This window comes from Spea bombifrons, chromosome 1 (genome assembly GCF_027358695.1).
Source record: "Spea bombifrons isolate aSpeBom1 chromosome 1, aSpeBom1.2.pri, whole genome shotgun sequence".
In the NCBI taxonomy this organism is placed as follows: domain Eukaryota; kingdom Metazoa; phylum Chordata; class Amphibia; order Anura; family Pelobatidae; genus Spea; species Spea bombifrons.
Window position 1 is genome coordinate 61250262 of NC_071087.1, and position 27095 is coordinate 61277356.

At 37.9% G+C, this 27095-nt stretch overlaps 1 protein-coding gene across 1 annotated transcript; it reads left to right on the forward strand.

Moving 5' to 3' along the window:
* The first annotated feature begins 736 nt into the window (after positions 1-736).
* TMPRSS9 (transmembrane serine protease 9) lies at positions 737-26700 on the forward strand. Its single transcript, XM_053462167.1, has 20 exons — positions 737-837; positions 7396-7550; positions 8238-8365; positions 9109-9176; positions 11276-11448; positions 12335-12376; positions 13116-13229; positions 13564-13735; positions 14593-14867; positions 15091-15227; positions 15691-16030; positions 18120-18291; positions 19194-19465; positions 19970-20106; positions 20899-21328; positions 22579-22692; positions 23787-23958; positions 24891-25156; positions 25730-25866; positions 26093-26700. Exons 2-20 carry the CDS (start codon positions 7409-7411, stop codon positions 26252-26254), a joined length of 3453 nt encoding a protein of 1150 aa, XP_053318142.1. The 5' UTR covers positions 737-837; positions 7396-7408; the 3' UTR covers positions 26255-26700.
* Positions 26701-27095: the final 395 nt, after the last annotated feature.

A 27095-nucleotide genomic window follows, 5' to 3' on the forward strand; every position in this document is an offset into this window, starting at 1 on the left:
TCTACATCTGTAGAAGACACTGGGGTGGGCCTTCCCTTGGCAAAGCTTCCTGTAACAGCTGAAGTGCTTGAAAATCGTGCAATATAACACATTGTAGTGTACCCCAGTTTTGGAAGTCGCAAGGATGCAGCCCTTCTTGTAAAATAAACTTGATAGACCTGAACATTTAATCTGAAACAATACATGTGGCATCTGCTTATCTGTAAATATCAGTTTAGTGAGTAAACTCCTTTGATTGAAACCCAAGGCTACATTGTCCAAGTAACAAAGCTAGATGAGGTGCATTTTTATAAAAGAAAACGGGTATCTCAAATCTTCCGCATGGGTTTCTCCATATTGAGCACTTGCTGCAGTTGACATAAACTGGCCAAATTTTGCTGTGATAAATGATTCCTTGATTGAGAAACCCAAACACGTGGCCACTCACATCTGTATTTATGTACATATTCCAGTATCAGCGGATATGTATATGCTGCAGAATACAGAACAATGGCGTTTTGTTCATGGAAATACAAAATTACTACTGCTGTGACTTTAGACACTTCCAACCCTCGTTCCAGTAGCCCTTTCCCATCACAACTCCACCCCTCCAAAACATTTGTTCACATCACCGGCCAATAGAAGTATGTCTTGATTCTTGAATATTCATAAACTTTGAAGTCCCTCATCCTCTCCCCTCCCTTCCCTCTTAGGACAAAAAGGACCTACTCAGGTAACAGAGCCAGTCAATGCAGCACGGGAATTTTATGGGACATAGCTCTGAAAGAGAGAACGGTCCTCTAAGGATACAGAAGGACACTGCAGGACAGAGCGCAGGTACAGGTACTCGTAGGATAGGTAAGGATGTTGTTACCGTTTTGCTGTCATTAGTGGGTTTATCATTTTTTTTTGCTGTTTAACGCATTCACTAAAATATATTTAAATCTGAGAATGGGGAGAGATGTTGCATGCTTTATGTGTGTTGAGAATATTAGGAAAATATTCAGGTGTTTCGCTAGGAACTTCTTCATTTCCAAAGTTATTGAGTCTCACAGGTTTATTCGCAAAAAAAAGTTTTTATTGGTTGGAATCTCAGCAGACTAACGTTATGAAGCGCCAACCGTGGCACATTTCTTCTGAAGGAAGGGCTGAGTTGACCTGGCATACATAGTTAATGTTGCGAAAGGAATGGAAACACACCCGCAACTAACTGTTTAGTAAATAAACCTCCCATTTTTCTTTTTGAAAAAGACTTTGTGTGTTTGTAGACACATGAATTGTAGTGTTGACTGAAGTATATATTTATTTTTTAATATAGTTCCTACCACGACTATCAATAATACATACATATGCAATCAAATTGTGTTATTGGATGGACCTAATTAAAGCACATTGTACATTTTTTATTTAAAATTATAGCACTGAATAGATTTTTGTTGCATTTTTAGAGGTTCTTTATTGATATTGCAATAGACCGCCCCTAAGTAAACTATGTGTATGTGTTATAATCATAACAGGGGTATTTACATATGAATGATTTTGACACTGTAGAATATAGTAATAATGTAATAGAGCGTGACAAAATATATCTGCTTTCAAGGAAGAGTCCCCTGATTGATATTTCTATACCCGAATGTTTTTGTCCCCCCTGAATCCCACTTAAGTCTAGAAGTGAAGTGTATTTCAGAACTCTTGTACTCTTTTGCATTGAGGGGTATTTGTCACAGCCTTTACAATAATTTGAATTGTTTATTAAGCTGTAGCTTGTTGCTGCTTTTTGTTTGTATCGAGTGTAATTGTTCTGCAGATATTTAGCTCAAATGTCAGCCTTAAAGAAAAAGAGATTAGCAGCAGCCTTTCAGAGCCAACGTTATCTAATGAGTTTCCTGTCCTGAAGCTCTCTTCCTTCTCCTCATTCCACCTTAAAAAGGCTGTCTGAAGAGTAAAAAAAAAAGAAAATAAATAAAACAATCAGCAACTTAACAAAATTGCAGATATAATGTAATGGGGAGGAATAAACATACAGATCACAGAGAATAAGAACCTTTTTTTGGTATACATATAAAATAGGGTTTGAACATATATATACTGTGTATTTAAATTTAGATATATTTATTTAGTGCATGGAACTACAAAATGTTTGCCAGGCTATGAGTGTATCACAGTGTTCTCTATTCCTAAATAAAATAGATAATGTTTATTTAAAATTCCCTACCTTGCCATGTAAATAGCCTCTAAGCCCCTAAAAATGTGTGCCTCTTTGGCCATTCAAAATTTCAGGGTGCATGCAACTGTTATAAAACAAATGTCATGTGAATTAACCCGTTCACTCCTCAGACCTTACATAAGGGAGAGAGTAAAAGTAATAAAAAGTACCATAAGGGTAGTCGGTTACTAACAAGGTACTTAAAGGGACACTCTAGTTTCCACAACAAAGAAAACACATTAAAGGATGTATAACATTTTGAGAATGAAATATGGTGCTGTATTAAGTAATGTCGGTTAGCATTGACAAAAACGTGTTTTTTGGTTCTCTTTTTTTGTTCCTTTAAACTTACTATTATTTGGAGGCTGCTGATGTGATATTTTGTGTGACTTTACGTGCTGCAACACCACACTGAGCTGATTCTTTATGGCAGTGCCAATGAAGTCCATTTTAATACAGACTTTTATTAGTCAGAGTTGCCTGGGTGAGTCCTTTTATTGTTTACCATAGGCAGTATGATAAGGCGTCAAGGCTAAAACAGAACACATACAAAACACCAAGCATCAGGTCCTGAAAACATATTAAGCAAAATCTAGAACTAATTCTAAAAGAGGAAACAACACAATATTTTTTAAACATATTTTGAAACAAGTAACAAGAGCATTAGGGGGGGAGTACTTTCCATGCACACAGTGGTCTTCCCAGAAACCTCCCAAGAAACATGGCTGAGCCATCCTTGGATGAACAAATATCCTGCAAGCAAAGCAGCTGGGAGACAGGGAAAGAGGCAAATGGACATGGGAGAGATTCTGCAGAATTCCTCTATGTATTTGTGGGGGGGGGGGTCACATGAACATGTAAAGGGTTGATTGGCTCAGTTACAAAAATTGTCTTAGGGCTAGCAATAATACAAGTATTATGGTGAATTGACTTTATTATTAGCTTATGCCACCATCTGAGAAGAGCCATTTAATAAAAGTTTGTATGACATAAAGATTCATGGGTGCAGCATTAAAAAAGAGGTTTCAGGAAAACAGTCACATAATACAGTCAAGGCCAGGTTTTAGTGTGTTCCATGTACATCCTAGTCAAGGTCCATGGACCGATGTAGCATATTCATATTGCTCGGGTTCATAAAGGCCCAATATTTCTTGCTGTTACCTGTAGTCAGATGTTACCAATAACATTGAAGTGTTATTATTTAATTGATGTTTACATCCAATATATAGAAAGTCTAGCTTCTAAGTGTATTTTCAGTACCTTGAAAAGACATCTAGTTTGTCCCACCACCATTTTACGTTGTTGACTTTGTCTAATAGGCAAAAAGACTGAACAAAACTTTAGGCAGCACCAATCTGACCTCAAAGGGAATAGTTGCGGTGATATTACTTCTAGCAATATACACAAATTAGGAAATCATTGATGCTACTACGATTCATGGCCATTTTGAAAAACACTGCCCTAGCCCAATCATACTCTTCTCCCATAATGCTTCCTTTGCAGTTTGTGTGCTGCCTGCTGCGGAGCGCTAGGAAATTATACCAGTGGTTCTTTTTTTATGTGCCAAGCTAATACAGGTAGGATGTAGATATCAAAGATATAGGGGTTTGTACCCTAAAGACAGGGCTGGTCGTTTCCAAGAGTGGTGATTTCGCTTTACTATGAATTTTGAAACGGGCAAGTTTCCCCAGCAAAAAGGGCTAAACTTGCCCCACCATAATAAATAAATCAAAGGGTTAGGAGACTTTCCTACATCAGAAGCTTACTGGGGTTGGCCTTCCATAATGGACAGAAAAGTCAAAGAGTTGAAACTCCCCTGCAACCTATTGTGTCAAGTCTCCATTTTGGAAAAGACCCCGCTAGAAAACCTACAGCCAGGTCTATAGTTTTTTTTATTAGCGCCACCCCAATTAATTCATAGGAAAAACCAACAATACAATGTATACCTCACATAGGTAGTTCCTATTTTATAAAACTACTTTCTAGAAAGAAAATATTGTGTCAACAGCATATCAACTATAGCCTACTATTTTTTACATGGTATTAATCAAAACAAAATAAATTATAGCAGTTGGATAATTATGTGACTGACAAATGTATGGTTGATGAGTATCACTTCCAGTGTAGGGCTGTCAATCACATCACTTTAGTCAACAAAATTATTTTCTGTCAGCAATAATGTATATTGTTTCGGTCAAAATCATTTTTAATCATACAGCCACAGTGTATGGCATGTCATATTTATTTACAGTTGGCAGTACAATCAAAAAAAATCATATATGGTGGTTGATAAAATGCGCTTTGCTAAAATGATGTCATTCTGTACACTGCACGCTAGAAATGCTATAAGATTATTTTTCAATTACCTCATGAAATCTAGGTTTCCCAATACTAAAAGCGTATGTATATAAGAAAGGGTAACTATTGTGTAAGTCCAACTTGGCTTTACCTTAGTTGGCATAACTTTATGCTGAATAGACAGAGTTGATCCTACCAAGGAAACAATAACAGTAACAACATAGGAAGTTAGGCTAACACAACAAAGAAAACCCAATGCTCGAAAACCCTTCGTCGCATTTTATACAGCTTTGTAAAGTGCCCACTTTCAAATGCCATTTGAGATTTAAATGTCTTGTGAGCTGAAAGTGTTAAACCATCCCGTTAAAGAGAGGTTCCCATGGGTGTTCAGTTCTCTGTCTGTTCTCAGACAAAAGCATTTGCCGCTGAAAGGATCAGGATTATAATATGGTAGCAACAGATCCTGCCTCATCCTTTTGTCAGATGATATTTAGGCTTCAAGGTCTTTTTTTATCTTAAAATAGCTTTTATTTCACACTCCCTCCCATATAACTGAGACACTGCAGGCACACAGGAGCAGTGTCCTATCCTGAGGAAATAAAAAGGGTTAGGGATCAAAGGACAGTGGTCCTTTTTAATGCCATCTACCTTTTAAACAGGTAACTTTATGTGATAATCGATATCAATGTCATTTGAAGTTTCTACACAAAACCATGAATCCACACGTGTTGAAATCATTCATACCATCATTATGATAAAGGCCTTTGTTCTATATATTTCTGTTATTAAGAAGGTTTTTGTTAGCCACAAATTATATATAATTAAATTGGTGACAAGGCCTACAAAACCAAAACACGTACAACTGTGTATTATGCACAGCCACCTTGGCCATTCTTTCAGAGGAAGCCTACAAGGGTTCCTTCATAAGGGATTTGCTTTTGTTCACTGTATGAATGCACAATCCCTTCCAATTAAATGGACCATATTGTATAGTTAAATGGTTATTAAATTAGACACATGGGAGTAGGGGATAGCTCTATGAAGCTGAAGCTATATAGCTTGGACCAAATCCCTAAATCTCATGGTAGCCATGAACTCTTTACCCGTTGGAAGTGAATAAGCTCAGGTGTACACCTATGGGTTAGTTGGCCTTTGGTAGGCAACAGGGGTTTCAGTGACAATGTTGAGTGCAACTCTTTCAAATTATTAAGGTTCTGATTCTCTGGAGATCTTAAATGATTCAAATTCTAGCGTTTCTTCTTCATTTGATAAATAACGTCTGATGTCCACTGACCCTAGAAGTTCAAACTTGTCAGCTTTAGAGACAATCTTGAGGTCACGTACAGGTGTATCATTAAGTTACTTTGTTTATACATGGAATTGAACCTTTAACCATACTGAAGTCATGAGGTGACCGTCCATTCACAGAAGCATGTGCATTTGGTGACAGTTTGTGTTTCTCTCCCAATCTGCATACACCTCTCCCTCCCTCCGCGGGTAGGAGGGAATTCAGGTTTCAAAGGGGGGTTTATTATAAATGGTGCACAGAGCATAGTGTGTTCATTCTGTCTTTGTTAGAGTTTAGTCTTTTTGTAACAGCGACCTGCAGTCTCCTGACATCTATTGCACTTTGTGAATGTAGCAAATGGAAAAAAAAGTACTCCTTTTTTTGTGTACCTGGTACTGTTATAGTACAGACCCTGATCTGGTTGCTGGTACCTATTGGTACAGTGGTAAATTCTGTATTATACCATCGTTTATAAGAACGACACATCTAGCATGGTTTTCTAAGCTCTTAAACAACTTAAACAACCAAAACACGGAAAATGAGAGTGCAAAACATTCTTCATCCTGTATAAAAATGCGTGAGATGACCAGAAATGTCAATACTACGTGTGATGGCTACCTGAGGTTTCTTGGAACCTGATAATAGGTGAATCTGCTATAATTCCTCTTATTTTCTCAGCCTGTGATAAAATCAGCAGCTGAGGGAGGAGATGTCTGGAATTTAAGTATTTCCACCGGACAGCAAAGGTAGAGTCAAACTGTAACAAAGACCCTTTTGTGCCCCTATTTTCGGCCTCTCTGTTTAGAGTCTGAAATGGCAAAGCTGTGCAATTTTAGAGTTAAATGGGGACAGGCCTTCTTCACATGCACAAAACACTTCTGTAGTGGACCGGTGATGAGTAATAAAGTAAATTTTGTTATTAAGTGCTATAATTCTGAGTGAGTAAAAAAATATGAATACCGCTGCTCCAACTGTGAACATGGTTGACACCAATAGTGGAAAAAATACCAACGGTGCTATTGCTTACTCGTCGCATTAAAATACAGTAATAGCCGTTTGTTTCTGTTTGTTTCTGAGTAAGTTAAAAGGTATCTTATCGGTGTAGCAGCCAAAGTAATGTTCCTAAGTAATTTTCATTGGAATTAAATACATCAGTGCAAAATCTATAGTAAGTTTTAAACCAAACAATGAAAAAGCGTTAAAAATTGTTAAATATTATTTTTTTTAAACCTTAATACATGCACAGTTGAGTAGGGGGGGAATTCCTGGGTTAATTGTGGAATTGACATTCATCTTGTACCATTTCCCTGGATTTGTATCAACTTATTTTCCATTTTGTATATAAATAACAAAAAGTTGATTCATTGAATATACATTATAGCCCCAGAACTGGCAATATAATAGTATTAATGTTCAATTAAATTTCATATATATATATATATATATATATATATATATATATATAAATATATATATATATATATAAATCTATATACCGGTGTGTGTGTATATATATATATATATATATATATATATATATATATATATATATATAGATTGGAGTTGTGTATATATTAGCATTAGCAAGTACTTATCCCCCAAATTCTATGGTGTTTTTCTTCAGTTCTTCTTTTACCATGGTTCACGGTGGTATGGATACAGAACCTGTGTTGGACATACACAAGGTGAAGTTTAGCGATACAGCATGCTGCAGGTGGATGGTGGTCTCGCTGCTCCTTGGATCTATTACCGTCAGCATTGCAACAGGATTATTAATAAGTATGTTTTTTTACTATTCTTAATCAGTCTGTGTATTACCAGTATGTTTTGATTTTCTTAGCCAGAATAAAGTGTCTTTAATGCTTATTGTGAAAACACTATATTTATGACCCTCATCGATTCACAATTTTAATTCTGGATTTTTAACTAGCGAAAAACCCAATCAAAAATTCAGTCATGTGATATTTTGGTTACATTCCAAACTCATAAACCACACTAAGCTAATTCTTTATGGCAATACTAATAATGTGCTGCTGGGTGATTAAAACTGGGATTCTATTGTCGAACACAAGACAAAATAAACCTAAAAAATGTCTGCATTTATAAGTGATATTAATATATAAAAAAGCACTATAGTGGGAATTCCCTTTTAAACTAAGAGTTCTACCTTCCACAAAATCCCAAAATGTTAGGAATGTGACCTGAACCATTTAGGTTTTGCCAAAGTATAGGCATCACCCCACCAATGTGGAATTCAAAAGGCTGCCCAGAAACCCAACACTCATCTGCCATACATGTAGCCTCCAGGGCAGAATCAAAGTACCATATTTATTTCAGTCCAATTTAACCCTCCATACTGCACAGGGAAGTCAGCAATTTCAAATCGTCAGCTAACATGCAAACTCTCAGTTGATTAAGTCTACTTCTATATGCATTCTAACTTGTTACTGCTATTTGTATTTACAGTGTATTTAACAACTCAAAGCCTCACTGTTCTACATACGTTGGAGTTACAAGGACTTCAGTATGATCCTAGTTTACAGAACAGCACCTCTGCGTATTACAGATCTTTAACCAGTACACTACAGAGATTGGTAAATATTAATAATGAATGTTTGCCTAGTGATTATTATCTGGCTGTTTATCTTGACAAAGGTCCAGTGTACAGACCGAAACGCTGATGTTTTTGTGAATAACCTACCTATAACAATAATGTAATTATTTGCAAAGGCCTGTGAGTGCATAACTATTTTGGACTGATAGCTATTGACGTCACTGCACCTAGGCACCTGCACAAGTGCAGAGCTTTTGGATGTTTATATATATATATATATATATAAACACCCATATACACACACTATGTGGATACCTGACAATTAAGCTTATATAAGCGTGTTGAACATCCCATTCCAAAACCACAGGCTTTAATAAGAAGTTGCCCCTCCTGGCAGGGTGTGCCACTCCTGCCGAAGCTTGGCATTGTGCATAGTGATCTTGGCCACGAAAATCTATATTGTGAATCTCCCAACACACATTGCTTGTGTTGATGTTGCCTCCAGAGCCAATTTGAAACTCTATTGAGTGATGCTACAGAGGACAGGTCATTTTGTGTGTGCCGAGCTTGTGTTAGAAACTTTTGCAACTTGTTCAAAATACATTTACAGAAAATGATTGTGTTTAAAACGTATAAAACATGCTGAAAACAAGATACCATCTTCACAGAAATGCCATTTAAAGTAATTACTTCATAAATCATCGTGGCTATATCTGGAATAAACTGAATTATCAATCTTATAGCAGGAAATAGTTATATTAGTCTATTTTCTTCCCTCTTTAGTTAAAATCCAGTTTTGAAGATACACTTCTTGAAGACAGTTATGCAGCAGTTAAAGTTCTACACTACAGGTGAGCATCTCAGAAAATCATGTAAAGTCATTTTTTTGCCATTTGACTACAATATATATGCAGTGGTGTGCTAGACATAAATTATCCTTTACCTTAGGTTGCTGCAAACTAGAAATATATAGTCCTCAGGTGGCTGGTCTCTGACGTCTATTACAGGCTTTATCTGGGACAGCAAGGATGTTTTCAGTTTGTATTAAAGAATAGCAATATTAACAGGGAAGGGTTTATTCACTAAAACATGAATTTGTCGGTATTTGCCACAGACCTCGAGTTTCAACTCCATGACTCGACTATGCATTTTGAAATGCTAAGCATGAGTTACTTCCTAAAGAAGGGATGGACTGGCCCTATAAAATGCTAAATTCAGAAGATGAGGCGTAAAAAATTACACCATATTAAGTATCCAGAATACAAGGTCAATTATGCTCTTCTTTCAGGAGAAGCCCAATTGTGTTAGAACATCATCATGCAGTTAGTAAATCAAACATGTAGCTCTCTAGCAGACTTATTAGACATTCATAATGTATATATATATATATATATATATATATATATATATATATATATACTTATAGAAAGTGGTCCAAGGAAGGAAAAGGGGTGAACCGGCAACAAGGTCATGGCGACCAAGGCTCAAAGCTGGCCCGTGTGGTCAAATCCAACAGGCGAGCTACCATAGCTCGACGTCTTGGTGCCAGATACCAGAGCACACCTTCAGAGGCCTAGTGGAGTCCATGCCTTGACGGATCAGGGCTGTTTTGGTGGCAAAAGGGCCTGAGAGTAAAAACTGCATTGTGGTTGAGAGATAACAAGGCCAGAACAAATATACATAGGATAACCAATAAACACATCAGAGGTGGGTATAAAAATTAGACATGCATTGGACATCGAGATGCATGTTCATGGCAAAGTTTGCCGCGGTATTTTGCATCGTACGGTACCATTCTGTGTAAACTCCTGTTCTGGGGTCAGTTTGCTGCTGTCAGTATCGCAGGGTGAGGGAATATTTCTTTAAGTATGGGGTTCTCTGAGAGTACTGGATGAGTTGGGTTGTAGGTAACTGCCAGGGAATCCTTTTTTTTCTCCTTTGTACTGTTGTAGCCTTTCCTGTGGTGTTCGTAGGGCAGATTTAATTTTTTTTACAAAATAGTTTTTGTTCCCTAAAGCCTTTTCTCTGACTGGTGTGTGGTAGAAATGTGGCTGTAGATGACACCTTGTGTGACTGGGATGAAATCTGGAATTGTGGAGGTAGCTGTACCTGTCTGTGGGTTTTCGGTACACAGAAGAATGAAGTGAGCCATTGGTGACAGCTATGGCACAGTCCAGGAAGCTCACACATTTTGAGTTGTTATTGAAATTGAAATAGTTGTGCATAAGTATGATTTCTATGAGCTTGACGATAGTTTCATATTTGTGGGAGGAGAGGAGTTTGATGCAGGACTCAATACCATTGTTATGGAGGATGTTGCTATATAAAGACTCCACATCCATAGTTTCAAGTATAGTATTAACAGGTAGTTCTGGGAACTGGCTCAGTTTCTTGAGAAACATTGTGGTATCCTGTATAAAGCTCTCAATGTTGATAACTAGGGGCTGTTTTCTATTAGGCCAGATATTTGTTCAGTAAGTGTTCCCATACCTGCTACAATGGGTTATCCTGGGTTACCTGGCTATATATGCGTGTATATATATATATATACACACACACACATTAATATATGTATCTGTGATATATGATACTAATTTTAAACAACAAAAACATGACTTTTAAAACCTGACATTAATTCTCCATAGGTCTGATATGGTTATAAAAAAAATAGCAAGTACCAACAAAAAAAAAATATTTACCAAGATATGTTGTTGTTAATGAATATGTAAATGAATTGTTCTCATTTTTAAGTAGCTGATGTACAGGCAAGTCTTTTCAAAATATCAGTGGAATATTTTACTAACCTTCAAGGATTATACACGGAAGAATTGTTGTTGTTATTGTATATTGATATTGTATATTGATGATATTGTATGTGCCAATATGCCTTTTACCAATAATAGGAAAAAAACTCTACCATTGCTAATTGTTTCGGTGATATCTACCACAGCAGGGGGAATAAAAGTGTCATAGCGCATCTCAGGATGAAGTTTTTAGCTTCTGCTCATCATGAGAGTCGTGAGCAGATTGAAGACATTCTCAGACAAGGACTGGCAACGTTATTAGGTGCACATACTGTTCCAGTATCAATTTACGGGAATATCTCTTCTGCTCTACTTGCTGGTATGTTCACCTTGCAATTATGTTTTTTTTTCTTCTTGTTTTAGAAATATAAAGTAATAATGACAGTTATTGAGTGTTCAGTTTTGTGGACAAAGAACAACTTTCATTGGTGCATTTAGCTGAATACACCCTTCCATGTAGAAGTTCTGATAGTTTGTCCTTACCGTTTTATAGAGTACCACACTTTTTAATTGTTGTAAAACACTGATGTATCACATGAACAGAGCTTAAAAAAAATGCAGTACCGGTACAAGAGTACCAGAAATGTTGAATGTCTGCCAAAATTGCCCTGTAATCTGAGCGATGACAGAGGGGACCAGGCGCTTTTTATGGATGCCAAGAACGATTGAAGTAAATGAAAAATTATTAAAAAAAAGGTAGGGGTGGTGGAGGATTACAGGCAGATGATTAAACAAGGGACTGCATTTGGCATTTTTTAAAGAGAGACAATAGATCTCTTTCTAAGAACAGCCACAAGCTGTGTATTTGGCATCTAGAGATCTTAACCTCAGTAAAATGACTGTGCCCTGAAATGGGCAGGTATTGCGGTAAACACTATTAAAATAAAGTTTCACAGTAATAAAAATAATAATATACCAGCAGCATATTCAAGAGGCCAACATGTGGAAAACTAATATTGCCGGTTAGACCGTCTCTTGATCCTCCCTTTACTTAATCTCTTGTGTTTGCATGGCTGGGCTCAAAATAGTCTTCTACATTAGGCATCTATGCACCTGTCTTGTGTGGCCTATAATCTTTTATGTATACACTTTGTAGTAGGTTGCACTAGAATCAAACAATGGGCCATGTTAAATCATGTATAATGTAATAGCAACTACTTTCTACAATACAGTGCTTATGCATGTGTTTTTCCATTTTATACCAGATAACCAAGGAATGTCCTTCTACTCTATTGGTCTTAAGTCAGGTAAGCTTTCTTTATGACACGGGATGATGAGGCATTCACGTTATTCTCTATACTTTCCCAAAATGTTTTTAATTATATTTAATGTATAAAATTGTTTTAATAAAACCTTGGCAATTTAAATTCCATATTATAGTGACAAATATTTTATATCAATATTAGAAGCCGTAAGCAAAATATATTTTATCTTTGCCTCTCAATTGAAAGAGATTAGCATTTTGCTGCCTGCTGCAAATGCTGACTGTTCTCACAATCCTTTTTTACCCTCTGTTAGGCCTGTAACCAATGATATCTGTATATAATGTAGTCTATAACATTTTGCTGCAGGATAGCTAAAGGGAGAACTGTGAGATCACCCAAAATAAGAACTCAATGATCGTATCCAAAACAGTAGATATTTTTTTCTGTATTTTACAAGCATATTTAGATTATTTCTGTTTTGCTCTTAAATTTTCTGGGATATGGGCATATGGGCACCATAATGGGCACCATAATAGCCTGCCACCATTTGGAATGCAGTTTGAGACATGAGCATATTAAGAATAAGTAATAAGTAATATTAAGAATAAGTGATAGTTTAGAATATTGGAACAGTGTACTTTTTAAGGAACTATGAAATCTTAGGCCACTAGCTCACTGTTCACTAGCCTTCAAACCCCATTATATATTAATAAAACAATTACTGATTCTGCTTTATATTCTGTTGTTACTATAACACACTCTATTTTCTCCCTTTCCGTAGGTAGCTGCCCAGCTCATGTATTTGCCTGCAAGAACACACAATGCATTGTAAAGCAGAACCCAGAGTGTGATAACATTCGGGATTGTAAGGATGGCTCGGACGAAAAAAATTGCAGTATGTATACAAAGCACCAAAACTTCAATGACATTGAATAAACATAGCATAAATAGTTCAAGACATATTTTGGGAAACGCACTTGTTAAACAATGCTGGGATTTAAAATACAGCCCAAAAAAGTGTGACTCACTTTTTACATTACAGTGTGCACGTTACTGCGTTTTGTGAAGGATATAGGTTATAAATTTCAAGCTTTATCGAAATTTACAAAAAAAAATTGTCATTGATTGAAGGGAGATTATCACCTTATTACAACAAATAAAAGTAAATAAACCATATCCATATTTGTTTCCCTTGCCTGCCTTTGATTTTCTCTACTTGTATCTATCAGACTGTGGGGTTCGACCTGCCATGCAAAAAGCTAACAGAATCGTAGGAGGATCAGATGCTACCAAGGGAGAGTTCCCATGGCAGGTTAGCCTAAGAGAAAACAATGAGCACTTCTGTGGAGCTACCATCATCAGTGATAAGTGGCTGGTGTCGGCAGCCCATTGCTTCAATGAGTAAGTATCAAACAGCATGTCATACATCCATGGATCTCTTGAATCATGTATATAGTTATTTTGAGTTTGACAGTAGGGGTGAGTTTGCAGTAGCAACTTGCATATTCACTAAAGCCTACTCACATTTACACTCAGCTTACAGAGAGACTTGACATATGCTGCGAATGGAGTTGCTTAACACACACAACAAAACCTACCTACCCCCTGCTGCTAAGTACCATCTGTAGGAAAGAGTTCACTTAATGGACCCTACACTTCCGAGGGTACAGATGTATTTTTAAACATTTTATTTAAATTTTAATTCCCCCTTCCTATTGGGTACGAGATAATATGGTGATATGACCAGGCACTATACCTCATTGTAAGGCTACCCTTTTATGGCATGGGATTTGGAAGTCAACTCACCTAAACTCTAATGCAACTCCTAAAACAAGTCATATACTTATGACTATATAATTTGCTTTGTGAGCTGTAGTATCTGGGCGTATAGGCCATTTGTTTTGTGTAATATAGTGGACTGAGTTGCACAAAGTATCTGAGAAATACAATACAACTTAAAGGTTTTTAGGTTAAAAAAAAACAAAACAAAAAAAAACAAACAAACCCCACACACTCATGCAGAGATAGCAATCTTCAGATGCTGCTACCTAATACAAACATGTAATGCAATACCGAAAATCACCTATGCACTTGTCATTATCACATTTACATTTCTAAATCAAAGCTAAATGTCCAACATTTCAGTATAGTAGATTTATTCCAGTCTTGTTGCATGTCACTCCTGATATGTTTTGTGTCAACCACAATACCTGGGATTGTTACCTGTTCATGTTTCATTATGGGTATTTTTTACTTAGCTTCCAGGATCCGGCTGTGTGGCTGGCTTACATCGGATCGATATTTCTGAGTGGTACTGACAGTGGCACGGTCAAAGCGTCCATCAAAACCATCGTTAAACATCCCTCCTATGATCCTGATACAGCAGACTACGATGTTGCCGTACTAGAACTGGAATCCCCATTGAGGTTCAACAAGTACACCCAATCAATCTGCCTCCCGGCCTCCACGCACACATTTCCTGTGGGCAAGAAATGCATCATCACTGGATGGGGATACCTTAAAGAGGACAACCGTAAGATTTGTCCTACTTTTGAAAATTCGGGTCTCATAATTAATAGGCATCATGAGTGTAATTTCACAAGATTTTGCCAATGAAACTGCTTTGCTTCTTTAACACAAAAAATGGCATTTCTACTGAGTTTGCTCGTTCCTGTGGGTGTTATGGACTGCGATATGTCTACGTGTTCCTACAGTTTTAGTACAAATTGCCTTTTTTTTCCTTTTACTTATTTTAGTGATAAAGCCTGAAGTTCTCCAAAAAGCTACAGTGGCCCTAATAGATCAGACACTATGTAATAGCCTGTACAGCAATGTTGTGACAGACAGGATGTTGTGTGCTGGCTACCTGGAGGGCAGAATCGATTCATGCCAGGTAAATGGAAACCACCTTGAAATTTGTATAATGAAGCAAACTGCCATACAGGTGTTATAGAGCGTGTGAAACATACTGTTTCAGCGTACTTCATGTGAGGTGACATTAAAGTTCTGCTACTGCACCGGAAAAGTTACTTTTTTTTATCATTATATTTATCATGCAAGAAACTGAGAAGCCTGTTCAGATTAGGCTGAAGGGTTGTCTCTATGTCACTCTGCTTGGGTAATATATTCATTAAAAAAAATAATAATGAATCATTAAGTCTTGGATTCATCGCTTTGTATAATAGTAACCTTACGAATTGTAAATATGTTAAAACAGCTGTAAAGAATCCCACTTAAAGAATACTGCCCCTTAGTCTGCATTTTTTTTTATTTAAAATCTCCATGTGTTGCATCTTGTGGCTATGGTTGTACAGAAATAAAAACAGAAATAAAGACATTAGTTATTCTTCCTGCAGGGGGATTCAGGAGGTCCACTGGTGTGTGAAGAACCATCTGGCAAGTTTTTCTTGGCTGGCATTGTGAGCTGGGGCGTAGGCTGTGCAGAGGCCAGGAGGCCTGGTGTCTATGTCAGAGTGAGCAAAGTCAGAAACTGGATCCTAGACATCATCTCAACATCTGTGCCCCTCGATCCATTTACAAGCTCAACCACTACTACAAGTATGAAGAAAACCACAAACTCCAAATCTACCACTGCACGGCCACTGACCAAATATTCAACTACTAAGGTGAAACCACCTAGTAGTACCATGTTGTCTAAACCGACCAACAAACCTCCCAGCACCTCCAAGCCTCAAGGTACAGTGTTCCAGACGAGGTGATGGCTGAACGTTTGCATAATTACCTTTTTGTACAGTATCTGTCTGTGAGCTAGAACAGTGGTAAGCAACCATTGACCTGAAAGGTAAAAAATGTAAGGTTCTGTTTTGCATTGCCACATATACATGCACAATGGAAGAGGATCTCACTTTTGATGACATGATCATGTAATTAAAAGCATTTAGCACAATGTAAGCTACATTTACTAGGTGGAAATCAATTTTTGGTTTGGAATTTATCTAATTTACCCCACTGTTAAGACGGTTATCTTGTTACTTCACACCACAAGAAGTGGCTTCATCCAAAAGCAGACTAACGAAGATTAGGGCTTAGCAAGAATACTAGATAATAAAAAGTCCAGTATTCTTATATGCATTTCTCACCCAAACATGTCTGTAAAAGCATTGTACATTTTTATGTTGCCATTTTCAGGAGGATTTCTCCCATTGTATTACTCCTAATAATGGCTAAATATTTGTAATATATTTATTGTTTTATCTTTTATTGAAGAAAAAGCTAGACCCTGAAATATGACTAGTTTCTAGTAGTCACTCACATGACCATGACACAGAGGCTGCCTACAACAGCTTTAGTTTTCAATAAACATAAATATTCACTTATTTCAATGTGTTCTTATTTATTTTAACTGAAGCAACTATATAGCAACTATAACATAAGGAATTTTAGAGATCATTAATGTGGAACATTGACAAGTGTGTTACTGTATATGGACCAATACCCAATGTTAATGGAGAAAGTTTATGTAGAAATGATCAATTTTGTAATATAGGCCTCTGGGAATTATAAGCTGAGTTTAAGAGCAAACTATGACTCAAACTATGATTTTTGGTGATATTTGGTATTAAGGAAGGCTTTAAATGAAGCAATAAATCATGATGCAGAAGCTTCTACCCCTGAGAGTTGTGAAGGCCAATTTGGTCCAGTTTATTAGTTTATGAGCATGATCATGTTAAAATTACGCTGCCAGTATCCCTGCAAACACAGCAATGGCAATCATTACCAAGATCTCATTCAGTAGGGACCTAGACTATCCTACAATCCTAGATCAGTGGAAAGACTCCTAGTCTTTAGTCATTTCTTCCTTTACTGAAAAGCTCTCAGTAGTGCCATCTTTTAATATTATATTCCTCTCATGTTATGACTTGGGCACATACACAACTGTCAAATAAGTGGTGGCCAAAACAGAATGTGAAATCTTGCAGCGCGGGATGACACATAAAACCTTCTCACAGTCATAAAATGATAGTGAACATAAAAACGAGACATTTTATAATGATGTAAAAAAAAGTGTCCAGGTACAAATAATAATGGTCAAACTCACAAAGGAGGCTCCAATGGTAGTGTGGTGCTGCGTATATGCACTGAGCAGGACCTCCACATACACACATGTTTGATCTTCTACATTGCGAAATAGGGGACACAGAGAGTAGGCTCAGCTATTTTATAATATACATGTAAATGCTTTAAAAATCACATGATTAAATAAAGAGACTGCAAGAGAAAACATATCTAAGTATAAATTCTACTCACACCGACACTATAATAAAAAAAGACAAACAAAACAAAAACAATTATAAACCAAAAAAACAAAAATAGGCAAACGTGGACAGTGGAGGCTCGGTTATGGCAGGGGCATAAGTTGACATCTCGGGACTGCATCAAAACACCTATAAAGTGGCACTGTTGACACATGCTTAGTTGGCCTAATGGGTTATCTATCTATGGATGAAGAGATTTTATAACACACGTTGGAAGGTTATAAATATAATAGTTTTAGTTTTTTCCATAGAAAAGTGAGACGCTATTTACAGTGATACAAACGCAGAGTGATAGTCTGAAATGACTGAATAGTTATCTTTCTCCTACTGAAAATGACTTGGCAATGTTGACTATTACATGTACTGGCAGAGGTGGGTTTTTAAGATGCTATATGGATCAGCTATTAGCAATGATGTTGTTTGGGGTTGGTCACTAATAGATAAGAAATAAAAAAAAATGTTTTCTGTCTCTGATAGCAATATGTAGAAACAAAATATTATGATTTCAGAATGTGGCAGCCGCCCTGGGCTAACAAAACCGAACAAAATAGTCGGGGGACTGGATGCTGTCAGAGGAGAAGTGCCATGGCAAGCAAGCCTCAAGGAGGGCCCACGCCATTTCTGTGGGGCAACGATAATTGGTGACAGATGGCTGGTTTCTGCAGCTCACTGCTTCAATCAGTGAGTAGTCCTTCTGTCACATTGTGTAACTGCATGACCGTCAGTCAACATGCTACCCGATGAGAGTCTATTCTCTACTCCATTCATCCGTTTTCTACTTCTCATTCTTGTAATCTCTAACCCGTTTTTCCACTCTGTCTCAAACTTTTTTGTTCCAGTTTTTTGAATGTCTTAATGGTGTTAATTTCAAACTTTTGTAACTAAGCACACTATTATAAACATTATGTCTAATAATGTTTCCCAGAAATAATTCTTTAATCTAACATTTTGTATCATTCGTAGTTTCAAGGAATACTTTATTGCCACCTGACCCAAAATCAAATACTGATAGGATTTGTCATAGAGGCTTTCAACTTCTTTAACACCTTCGGGATCAAGGAAGTGGGGATACATCACAAAAAAATGGTCCTATAGGACCAACGAGGTATCCCCTATGCCATGGACTTTTTTAAAACTGGCAGGAAACTGTCCAAGGACTTTGGATGGCTTTACTAAAATACGTTGGGGTGTCTTCATTTCATACCTATTTCAAACATATGGTTTTAATGGATAGTGTTGATAACTGTGACCAGTATTGCAGTTAGAGGCCCAGCACGGGTAAGTTTACTAACTGAGAAAGAGCAGCATTACAGTTAAACAGAGACAAATGCAAAAAATGCTACTGTCCTGTAGTGCCAAGAAACCTTGTTCCTTAAGGATTTAAAGCACTCTTTAAAGTAATGTTTAAGTATATGGTTAGGATATGGCCCATGGTTGACATTTTTATAGTTTACTGCAATTCCAAAGTGACACATTATTTTAGTTAATAAGCTTGTTTGCAGCATTATTATAATACATTTGTTTTCCATTAGAATGTACGAGCTAACAGAATAGTTGATAGGATCATTGTCTTGTATCTTCAGAACCAAATTAGAGCATGTGACGGCTCATATGGGATCCACAGCACTAAGTGGAGCTGACTCTGTGGCCGTGAAGATCAGTTTAAAGAAGGTCGTCCAGCACCCTCACTTCAATCCTCTCACCCTAGATTTTGATGTGGCTGTGCTGGAGCTTGCCAGCCCCCTGACCTTTAATAAATATGTCCAGCCTGTATGCCTTCCCTCCGCCCTTCAGAAATTTCCTGCCGGATGGAAGTGCATGATCTCTGGATGGGGCAACATCAAAGAAGGCAATGGTAGGAGTCTCATGTGTATAAGCTGAGCTCAAAGCTTTGTGAGACAACAGATAAGCTCTTCTGGTATGAGTGTTTACATGCAATTTGTTTGACTGTTTTGTGTTTGCTCTTACAGTTAATGCTGTACGTTTTTGTGGTTAGTCTTGATCATAAAATTATTAATGTTTCAAAGTTTTCATGAATTGCTAACTTCCCACATATTACAGGGCTCCTGGTTTTTAGAATTCATAAGTGAAAAGGATGGCCATCTGTAACATAAGTACATGATTTCATTATACACAAGGACACAACACATACTGAATATCAACATTTATTTCCTTGTACATTTTCCCTTATATTACTCCGATAGGTATCATTGCATAGACAATGTATCCCTCTTCTATCCTTTAATAGGATCTCTGAACTGTTGCTTAATCTTCCCATATTATAGCTGGGTATGCTGCCCATACTCAATGAAGAGTTTGGATGATCATAACTGTTCTTTTTTTTTTGTTATTTGTACAGTGTCCAAACCTGAGGTGCTGCAGAAAGCGTCTGTTGGTATCATTGACCAGAAGATCTGCAGTGTCCTGTACAACTTTTCCATTACAGAACGAATGATTTGTGCAGGATTCCTTGATGGGAAGGTGGACTCTTGCCAGGTGAGGATGAGATATAGAACTTTGCATGCTTTGCACTGTGAGTATGCATTGACACAGCTTGTGAGTGCAACAGTTTTATTTAGAGGACCCGATAAATATAGGGGCTGATGGAACTGAAGCTCCAGGCCCATGCATTTTTTCCAGTTAAAGGTTTATTTATTGGTTCGGCAAACAGTAAGGGTACAGCCAAAGCTCCAGACTAGTCTGTGCCCTGACCATTGCACAATCCTCCACCCCAATCCTCCAAAGATACCATGGCGTCCACGCCTTCAGATTTCTGCCAGCTCACCATTTGATGAATAAAGTCCACCTTTGAGCAGACTGCTCCCAAGTTTGGAACACCTGTGTTCCAAGCTCAGGCCAGTGCCTTTTAGAATGGTTATTAGCACACAGCAGCAGAAGTAAAATATTAGCAGTACTTTATGGTAGAAGGTTTTTGTAAGACTGAGGTGGGTAGGTGGGTAATTTTGGAGGAGAGATGGTTTGGTAGGCTGGCTCCTCAATGTCCCCCTGACCACTTTGTTGCTGTACATGATGACGACACACTGCTAGGTGAATTCTGCTCCCATCTTATTTTAAATAAGTGTTTTCTGCCTTCTGTTCTAACATTTTTACCTTCACAAATTCCTTAATCCAACACTGTTTAGTTATGACATGCAGCTTTCAGCAGTAAGCAGGAGGATACAAAAGAAAGTTCTTGTAGTGTATATTCTAATAAAATAAAATAAATTATAATTATTAATGTTATAAATTACCTACCATGTTTACTTCAATATCTGAATATGTGTGAAGGGTGACTCCGGGGGACCTTTAGCATGTGAAGAAAGCCCAGGTATCTTCTTCTTAGCTGGTATTGTTAGTTGGGGAATAGGATGTGCTCAGGCGAAGAAACCTGGTGTTTACAGTCGGGTTACCAAACTTAAAGACTGGATATTGGACACAGTGGCCCCTGTTCTGAGAACCACAGACAGTGGCATGAACCTTCCCAAATCGTCTGTACAGCCAAGCACTAGCAGTACATGGCCATTTACTCTTAGACCACCAACCTCTACTGGCCACAGAACAACTACTCTTTCCAGGACTACAATCTCTCAAACCAAAAGCACAAGAAGTACTCCAAAGTCTTCTACAACCAAAGGGACCACTAAAAAGACAACTACTTCCAAGGTCAGCACCACAACATCACGGATCACTGAGCCACCCCGACCCACTCAAAAGCCAGGTAAGAAATCATATATTTGACTTGGCTTATGTCTGTTTTACTTAGGCAAACACTTCGTCCCACTTCTACATACTCAAATCTGTGTATTTCGAATTGATCTGTAATATATTAAAAACTGCATCTAATAATTTAAAAAATCACTTAAGAAAATAATTTAATGGGCTAAGTACTTTCCCCTGGCACAGTTTGGGGCTGGATTCTACCCACATGCAGGGGGTGGGCTAACACCTTCTGGCCCCTTGAACCCTCCCCCTAATTTATAATACATACACACTAGGACACTTACATAATACATACACACTAGGACATTTACACACATTCATGCTAACACACGCACATACACACACATGCTACTCCCCCTCCACACTCATACTAAAATACACGCTCATGCCAACATATACACACTCACACTAACACATATGCTAACATACACATAGACTCATGCTAAAACACACACTCATGGAGATACACACGTATATACTAACACTTTCCCTATTACAAAAATCACACCATCATCACATGCGTACCTTCACCAGAGCCCTCTTTTCCAGCTACTCGCACATTATATGAGGCTCATGTAATGTGACTGTGTTCCTTGCTCCACATGTGGGCCAGTCAAAGTTGGGCCAGCCCTGTTTAAGAATGTTGACCAGCCTTAGGGGCCTAGTCCGCCCCCTTCCCACATGACCATAATGTTTATTTAATGTAGCCTACAACTGGCGGTCTGTCTAATACAATTTACTAAGTGCCCTATAGGCACCAATTGGTTCCATTAGCCTTTCAATTACACTTTGCCTTGTTTATATATGCATATGTAAAATAAAGTATGGTGTGTTCCCACAACTATACAGTACGTAGTTCCTTTTCCTTTTCTGACAACTCATATGTATAGGTTTATTGTGAAGCTGTTTCATCATTTTGTCCAATTCACCTATTTCCAGTTCTCAACGCTAATCCCTATTGTAACAGAGTTAGAAACTATGAGTTTATGGAAGAGGTGTCATCAACTGCTAGCCTTCTCCCACCAAGATTGGGTGTGCAGTCGACAGACCCCATTTACTGTACTTCTTCCTTACATCTCACTCTAAAAGTGCTTGATGTGTTTTATTTGAATGTTACCATGGAGTGGAGGCTGCCATAACCTTTTTGTATGCGGAGTTGGGGCAGATTCTCTCCACCAACTTACAAGCTCAAGGAAGTTAAAATTCTGCCAAAATACGGTATTCACACTTATTAGAATGTTCTTTTAGTACCATGCACAGCTTCAACATACAAGTGCTCCAACAGAGTCTGCATCAGCAAAGCTAATCCCGAGTGTGATGGAATCCCAGACTGCAGCAATGGTTCTGATGAGCAGAGCTGCGGTGAGTTCATTTACCTTCTGGTTTAGAGACCATGTCCATTGTGTAGTTAGAATATGTTTACCTACCAGAGTAGAGATACTTTGCTACAAGAACATTTAAAAAACCCTTATTTGCAAAAGAGTTAGAAGTCAAAGTGCTATTATACATGCTACAATGGAATCTAGGAGATAATTTACAACTTTCTAAATAACGAGGAGATAATATATACCTAATAGTAAGCTTTTTTTTAATATGAAATCCAGAGATGTATTTTAGACTTTATTCATACAAAGTTAGAAAAAGAAATACGCTAATAGCAAATATAATAGTAAATACATAAACATTTTTTTAATCACGTTTAATATCTCTAATGTACTACTATCTATGGTAACTGTTTTGTAATGCCATTTCAAGAATAAAAAATAAAAAATAAAATAAAAAAAAACATTTGTTTTCCAAATATACTTTACCTTTCAATTTCAAATAGGTTTTAGCAGACAAACCTGGGAAGGAGTCTTAGGGGACTGTCCCCTGAAAACAGGACATCTAGTCTTCTTAGTCAAAAGAAAATAATTTTTTGCCTAAACTTTTGCAATACTGTAGTACTGAACTGTATTTATATACTACTGTTGAAGAGTCACATAGAAAGAAAAGCTAATTTTGTCCATTAAAAAACATTTAATGGATCAGAAATACAGTCTACACATAGTTCATGTTGTAAATGGCTATTGCAGCTGGAAATGGCTGATTTTTAATGGAAAATCTTCATAGCCGTATAGAGGCCCTTTATCAGCAACCATCACTCCTGTGCTCCAGTGGCACGTTGTGCTAGCTAATACAAGTCTATGTTTAAAAGGCTAATTGAGCTTTAGAAAACCTTTTTGCCATGTTAGCACAGCTAGACATTTCCTTGTTTTCCATGAAAACAGCTAAACGACCCCAGGCTGTAAACACAATTAGGTAGATCTATTCTGTTCGGTAAGTTAACACAAAAACTATCATCATTATGCTTAGAATAGGAATTTACTGAACTTTGAAATGTAGGATTTGAGTAAATTGACACATCTGGTTTAACTATTGGCAATTTCAAGCATGTATCCATCATTTTCTGGCAGACTGTGGCTCAACCCCAGTGATTCCCTTTAACAAGATAGTGGGGGGCAGTGGTTCCCTTCGTGGAGAATGGCCATGGCAAGTCAGTCTGTGGCTGCGAAGGAAGGAGCACAAGTGTGGCGCAGTGCTGATCTCAGACCGCTGGCTGCTCTCTGCTGCTCACTGCTTTGATATGTAAGTATTGTACATCTTGTGCCCTCAATTAATCAATGAATCTTGATTAATTGTGTTGCATATTATTTATAATCTTGCCCAGGGCCAGCCCAAGACAAAATGCCTCCTGGGGCGAAGTTTAATATGCCACCCCCCCATTATCTACCCTTCCTCTCCCTGCCGCCCCCCCATTATCTACCCTTCCTCTCCCTGCCGCCCCCTCCCCATTATCTACCCTTCCTCTTCCCCCCGTACTTACCTTTCAGCAGTCCTGCGGTGAGTCTCCCTGCTCGCTCTCGGTGCCGGGTTGTAATGCTGAGCGCCGGAAATGACGTCATCTTCCGGCGCTCAACATTACAAGCCGGCACCGAGACCGAGCTAGAGGGCTTGCAGAGGAGAGAGAGAGGGGGGCGCTGAGCGGGTACTGACAGCTTGGTAGGATAAAACCACTCAGCGCCCCTCTCTCTCTTCTCGGCTTAAAAAAAAAAACCTGGAGAGGTTGCCCCACTCGGCTCCATTGTCGGGCCGGCCCTGATCTTGCCTGAGATTGATTGCTGGACAAGTATGAGTAAAATGAAAAAAAATTAAGTGGCATGTGAGGAAAAACTATGTCTAGATTTGCCTAAATGTTGTTATGCTGCAAAATTAGTTTCACACTTTTTAATTGTGTGGCCTGCAAATATCAAGGCAAGAGAAGTCTTGCAGGGTGACAACTCTCCCAACTGGCTGTTTTTTATGTATGAAAAATACTCAATACATCTTTGGAAAAAAAAAAAGGCAGAAATAACATGATTTTTTTCTCACTGGAGAAATTTCTTCAATTTCAATTCTGTATTTGCAGAATAACGAGAGGAATATAAAGGAAACAAATAAGGACATGGGAAATATACAGAGACAATCATATTTTTATGGCTCCTCCATAACGTGATTAATGACATTTTTTTTCTTCAAAGATATAGTGACCCAAAGCTATGGGCAGCATACTTGGGCACCCCTTTCCTTAATGGGGTAGAGGGAAGGGTGGAGAAGATCTTCCGTATCCACAAGCACCCCTTCTACAATGTATATACACTGGACAATGACGTGGCTCTACTGGAACTGCCATCTCCCCTCACCTATACCAATCTAATCAAGCCAATCTGCCTCCCAGACACCAGTCATATCTTTCCGGAGGGCACAAGATGTTTCATCACAGGCTGGGGATCAACCAAGGAAGGAGGTAAATGTGCTTTATGCATTCAACACAGACTAATGATGTCTTCTGTCACTAGATGTCAAGCACTACCAACCAAGCAGGACTATCAAAAAAATCAGATGATTTATAAAGTTCTTAGTCTTAGTGTGCAAAAACTGCACAAATCTGATATAATAATCAGCCTTCAGGATGCTGCTTTGGTATCAGTCAGTCCTGGGTCATTGGGTCAAAAGCATAGGCTTGTGTTTATTAATAAACCTCACCTATTGTGCACTTAATTCCTTGGAATCTGCAGGTTAACATTATAACAGGTTTAATGTTCTGGGAGTTGAGACCGTCGGGCAAATTGAGCATGGCAATGCAACTAGCTGAGTGATGGTTCATGATTGCAAATATTATTAATTAGTAAGTTTTCAGTTTCTCGACTAACCTATGACTTGAGGGTCAATCGCAGTGAGTTAAGGCAGTGAGGTGAAATTTCTTCTCTTGCCATATCGCCTACAAGTGCCAGTTGCATGTTAGTAGGTCACTACACTGCCATATCAGAAGTACAGATAGATCCAGAAAAAATCCTAAATGCATACATCTTTGTTTCAGGTCCCATGTCCAGACAACTCCAGAAAGCTGCAGTTAACATTGTTGGAGATCAGACCTGCAAAAAATTCTACCCAATTCAGATCAGTCCCAGAATGCTGTGTGCTGGTTTCATGCAGGGAGGTGTTGATAGTTGTTCTGTAAGTATTACTTTAAGCAGGCTGAGCACTTTGGTATATATTTAGTCCACTGCATAGCTAATTCTTTATACAGTTTCTTATTTTTCCTTCCTAAAGCTACTTTTTCCATAAATGCACTAGTTTAGTAAAACCTGTCAGTACTCAATACAGCTTTAGCAGAAAAAAAACATTTTCTACAGTGTATTCTAGTACGAAAATCAATTGAAAAACAATGTATCGTTCTTAGGGAGATGCAGGTGGCCCCTTGGCATGTAGAGAACCATCTGGCCGCTGGTTTCTTGCAGGAATAACCAGCTGGGGTTACGGCTGTGCGAGACCCTACTTCCCAGGCGTTTATACCAGGATAACATCTGTCCGCAACTGGATTGGACAGACTCTACGGTTGTGAAGGATCCTACTCAGGGATGGGAAGGATTAGAAACCCACTTGGCAGAAGGAACTTTAAAACCATGGCCGTGGAAAGAAGGTGGACTTTTGTATGCTTTCCAAGAAGAAAAATTAGAGTATATTTTCTATAAATAAAAGGTATCCTGTTATTATTACAAGAAGATAATACAGAACTTTGACTTAGACGTACGCACGGGTTGAAAGTGATTATTAGCTTTCCGCTGTGGATGTATATAACTAAGCGGGTTCAAAACCAGAAAGCGATGTTTAAACAGGTAGTCACGGGTAGGAACAATGTCATGTAATAGGTTGTGTGTTTAAAGGTAAACAGGGCTATCGGCATGTAATATAAAAGTGACTGCCAGAGATGTGCGATGGGACAAATGTGTAAGTGATTACATAGACTTCATGGCCCATTAAAGAAATATTTACCCACACATGGGAAAACCTGTTTACTTGGTTATAGGGTGAGTAGTACAGAATCTTATTTTCCTAGATGGGAATGCAACTTTTTATACGTGAAACTAAAAAAAAAAAAAAACGGAGGACAATACATAGTAGTTATTACACTACAATAAATTTAAATAACCCACCAAATTAATGTGATAGAAGACTCCAAGTTAATATTTTATCATCTCACCATCCAGCGATGTAACTGCTTCCTTTGAAGGGAGTGTTTAGATGCATCATACTATTTACACTGGGCAAAATAAATATGCTGTGCTAAAATTTTAAGACAACCTCTACCAGGGACTTAGTCTAACACTGCCATCAAAGAGCGTTGCTTACAGCTAAAGCGACACCAATTGACAGTGAAACAAACTTTGGTTCCTTGCACAATA

What these genes read in the sequence shown, in the direction of transcription:
- TMPRSS9 (XM_053462167.1), top strand. Translation starts at nt 7,409, where the DNA reads ATGGTTCACGGTGGTATGGATACAGAACCTGTGTTGGACATACACAAG. An exon ending in CAGCACCTCCAAGCCTCAAG is followed by an intron (nt 16,031 to 18,119) that starts GTACAGTGTTCC and finishes TTATGATTTCAG; the next exon opens with AATGTGGCAGCCGCCCTGGG. An exon ending in GCAGCTCACTGCTTCAATCA is followed by an intron (nt 18,292 to 19,193) that starts GTGAGTAGTCCT and finishes TTGTATCTTCAG; the next exon opens with AACCAAATTAGAGCATGTGA.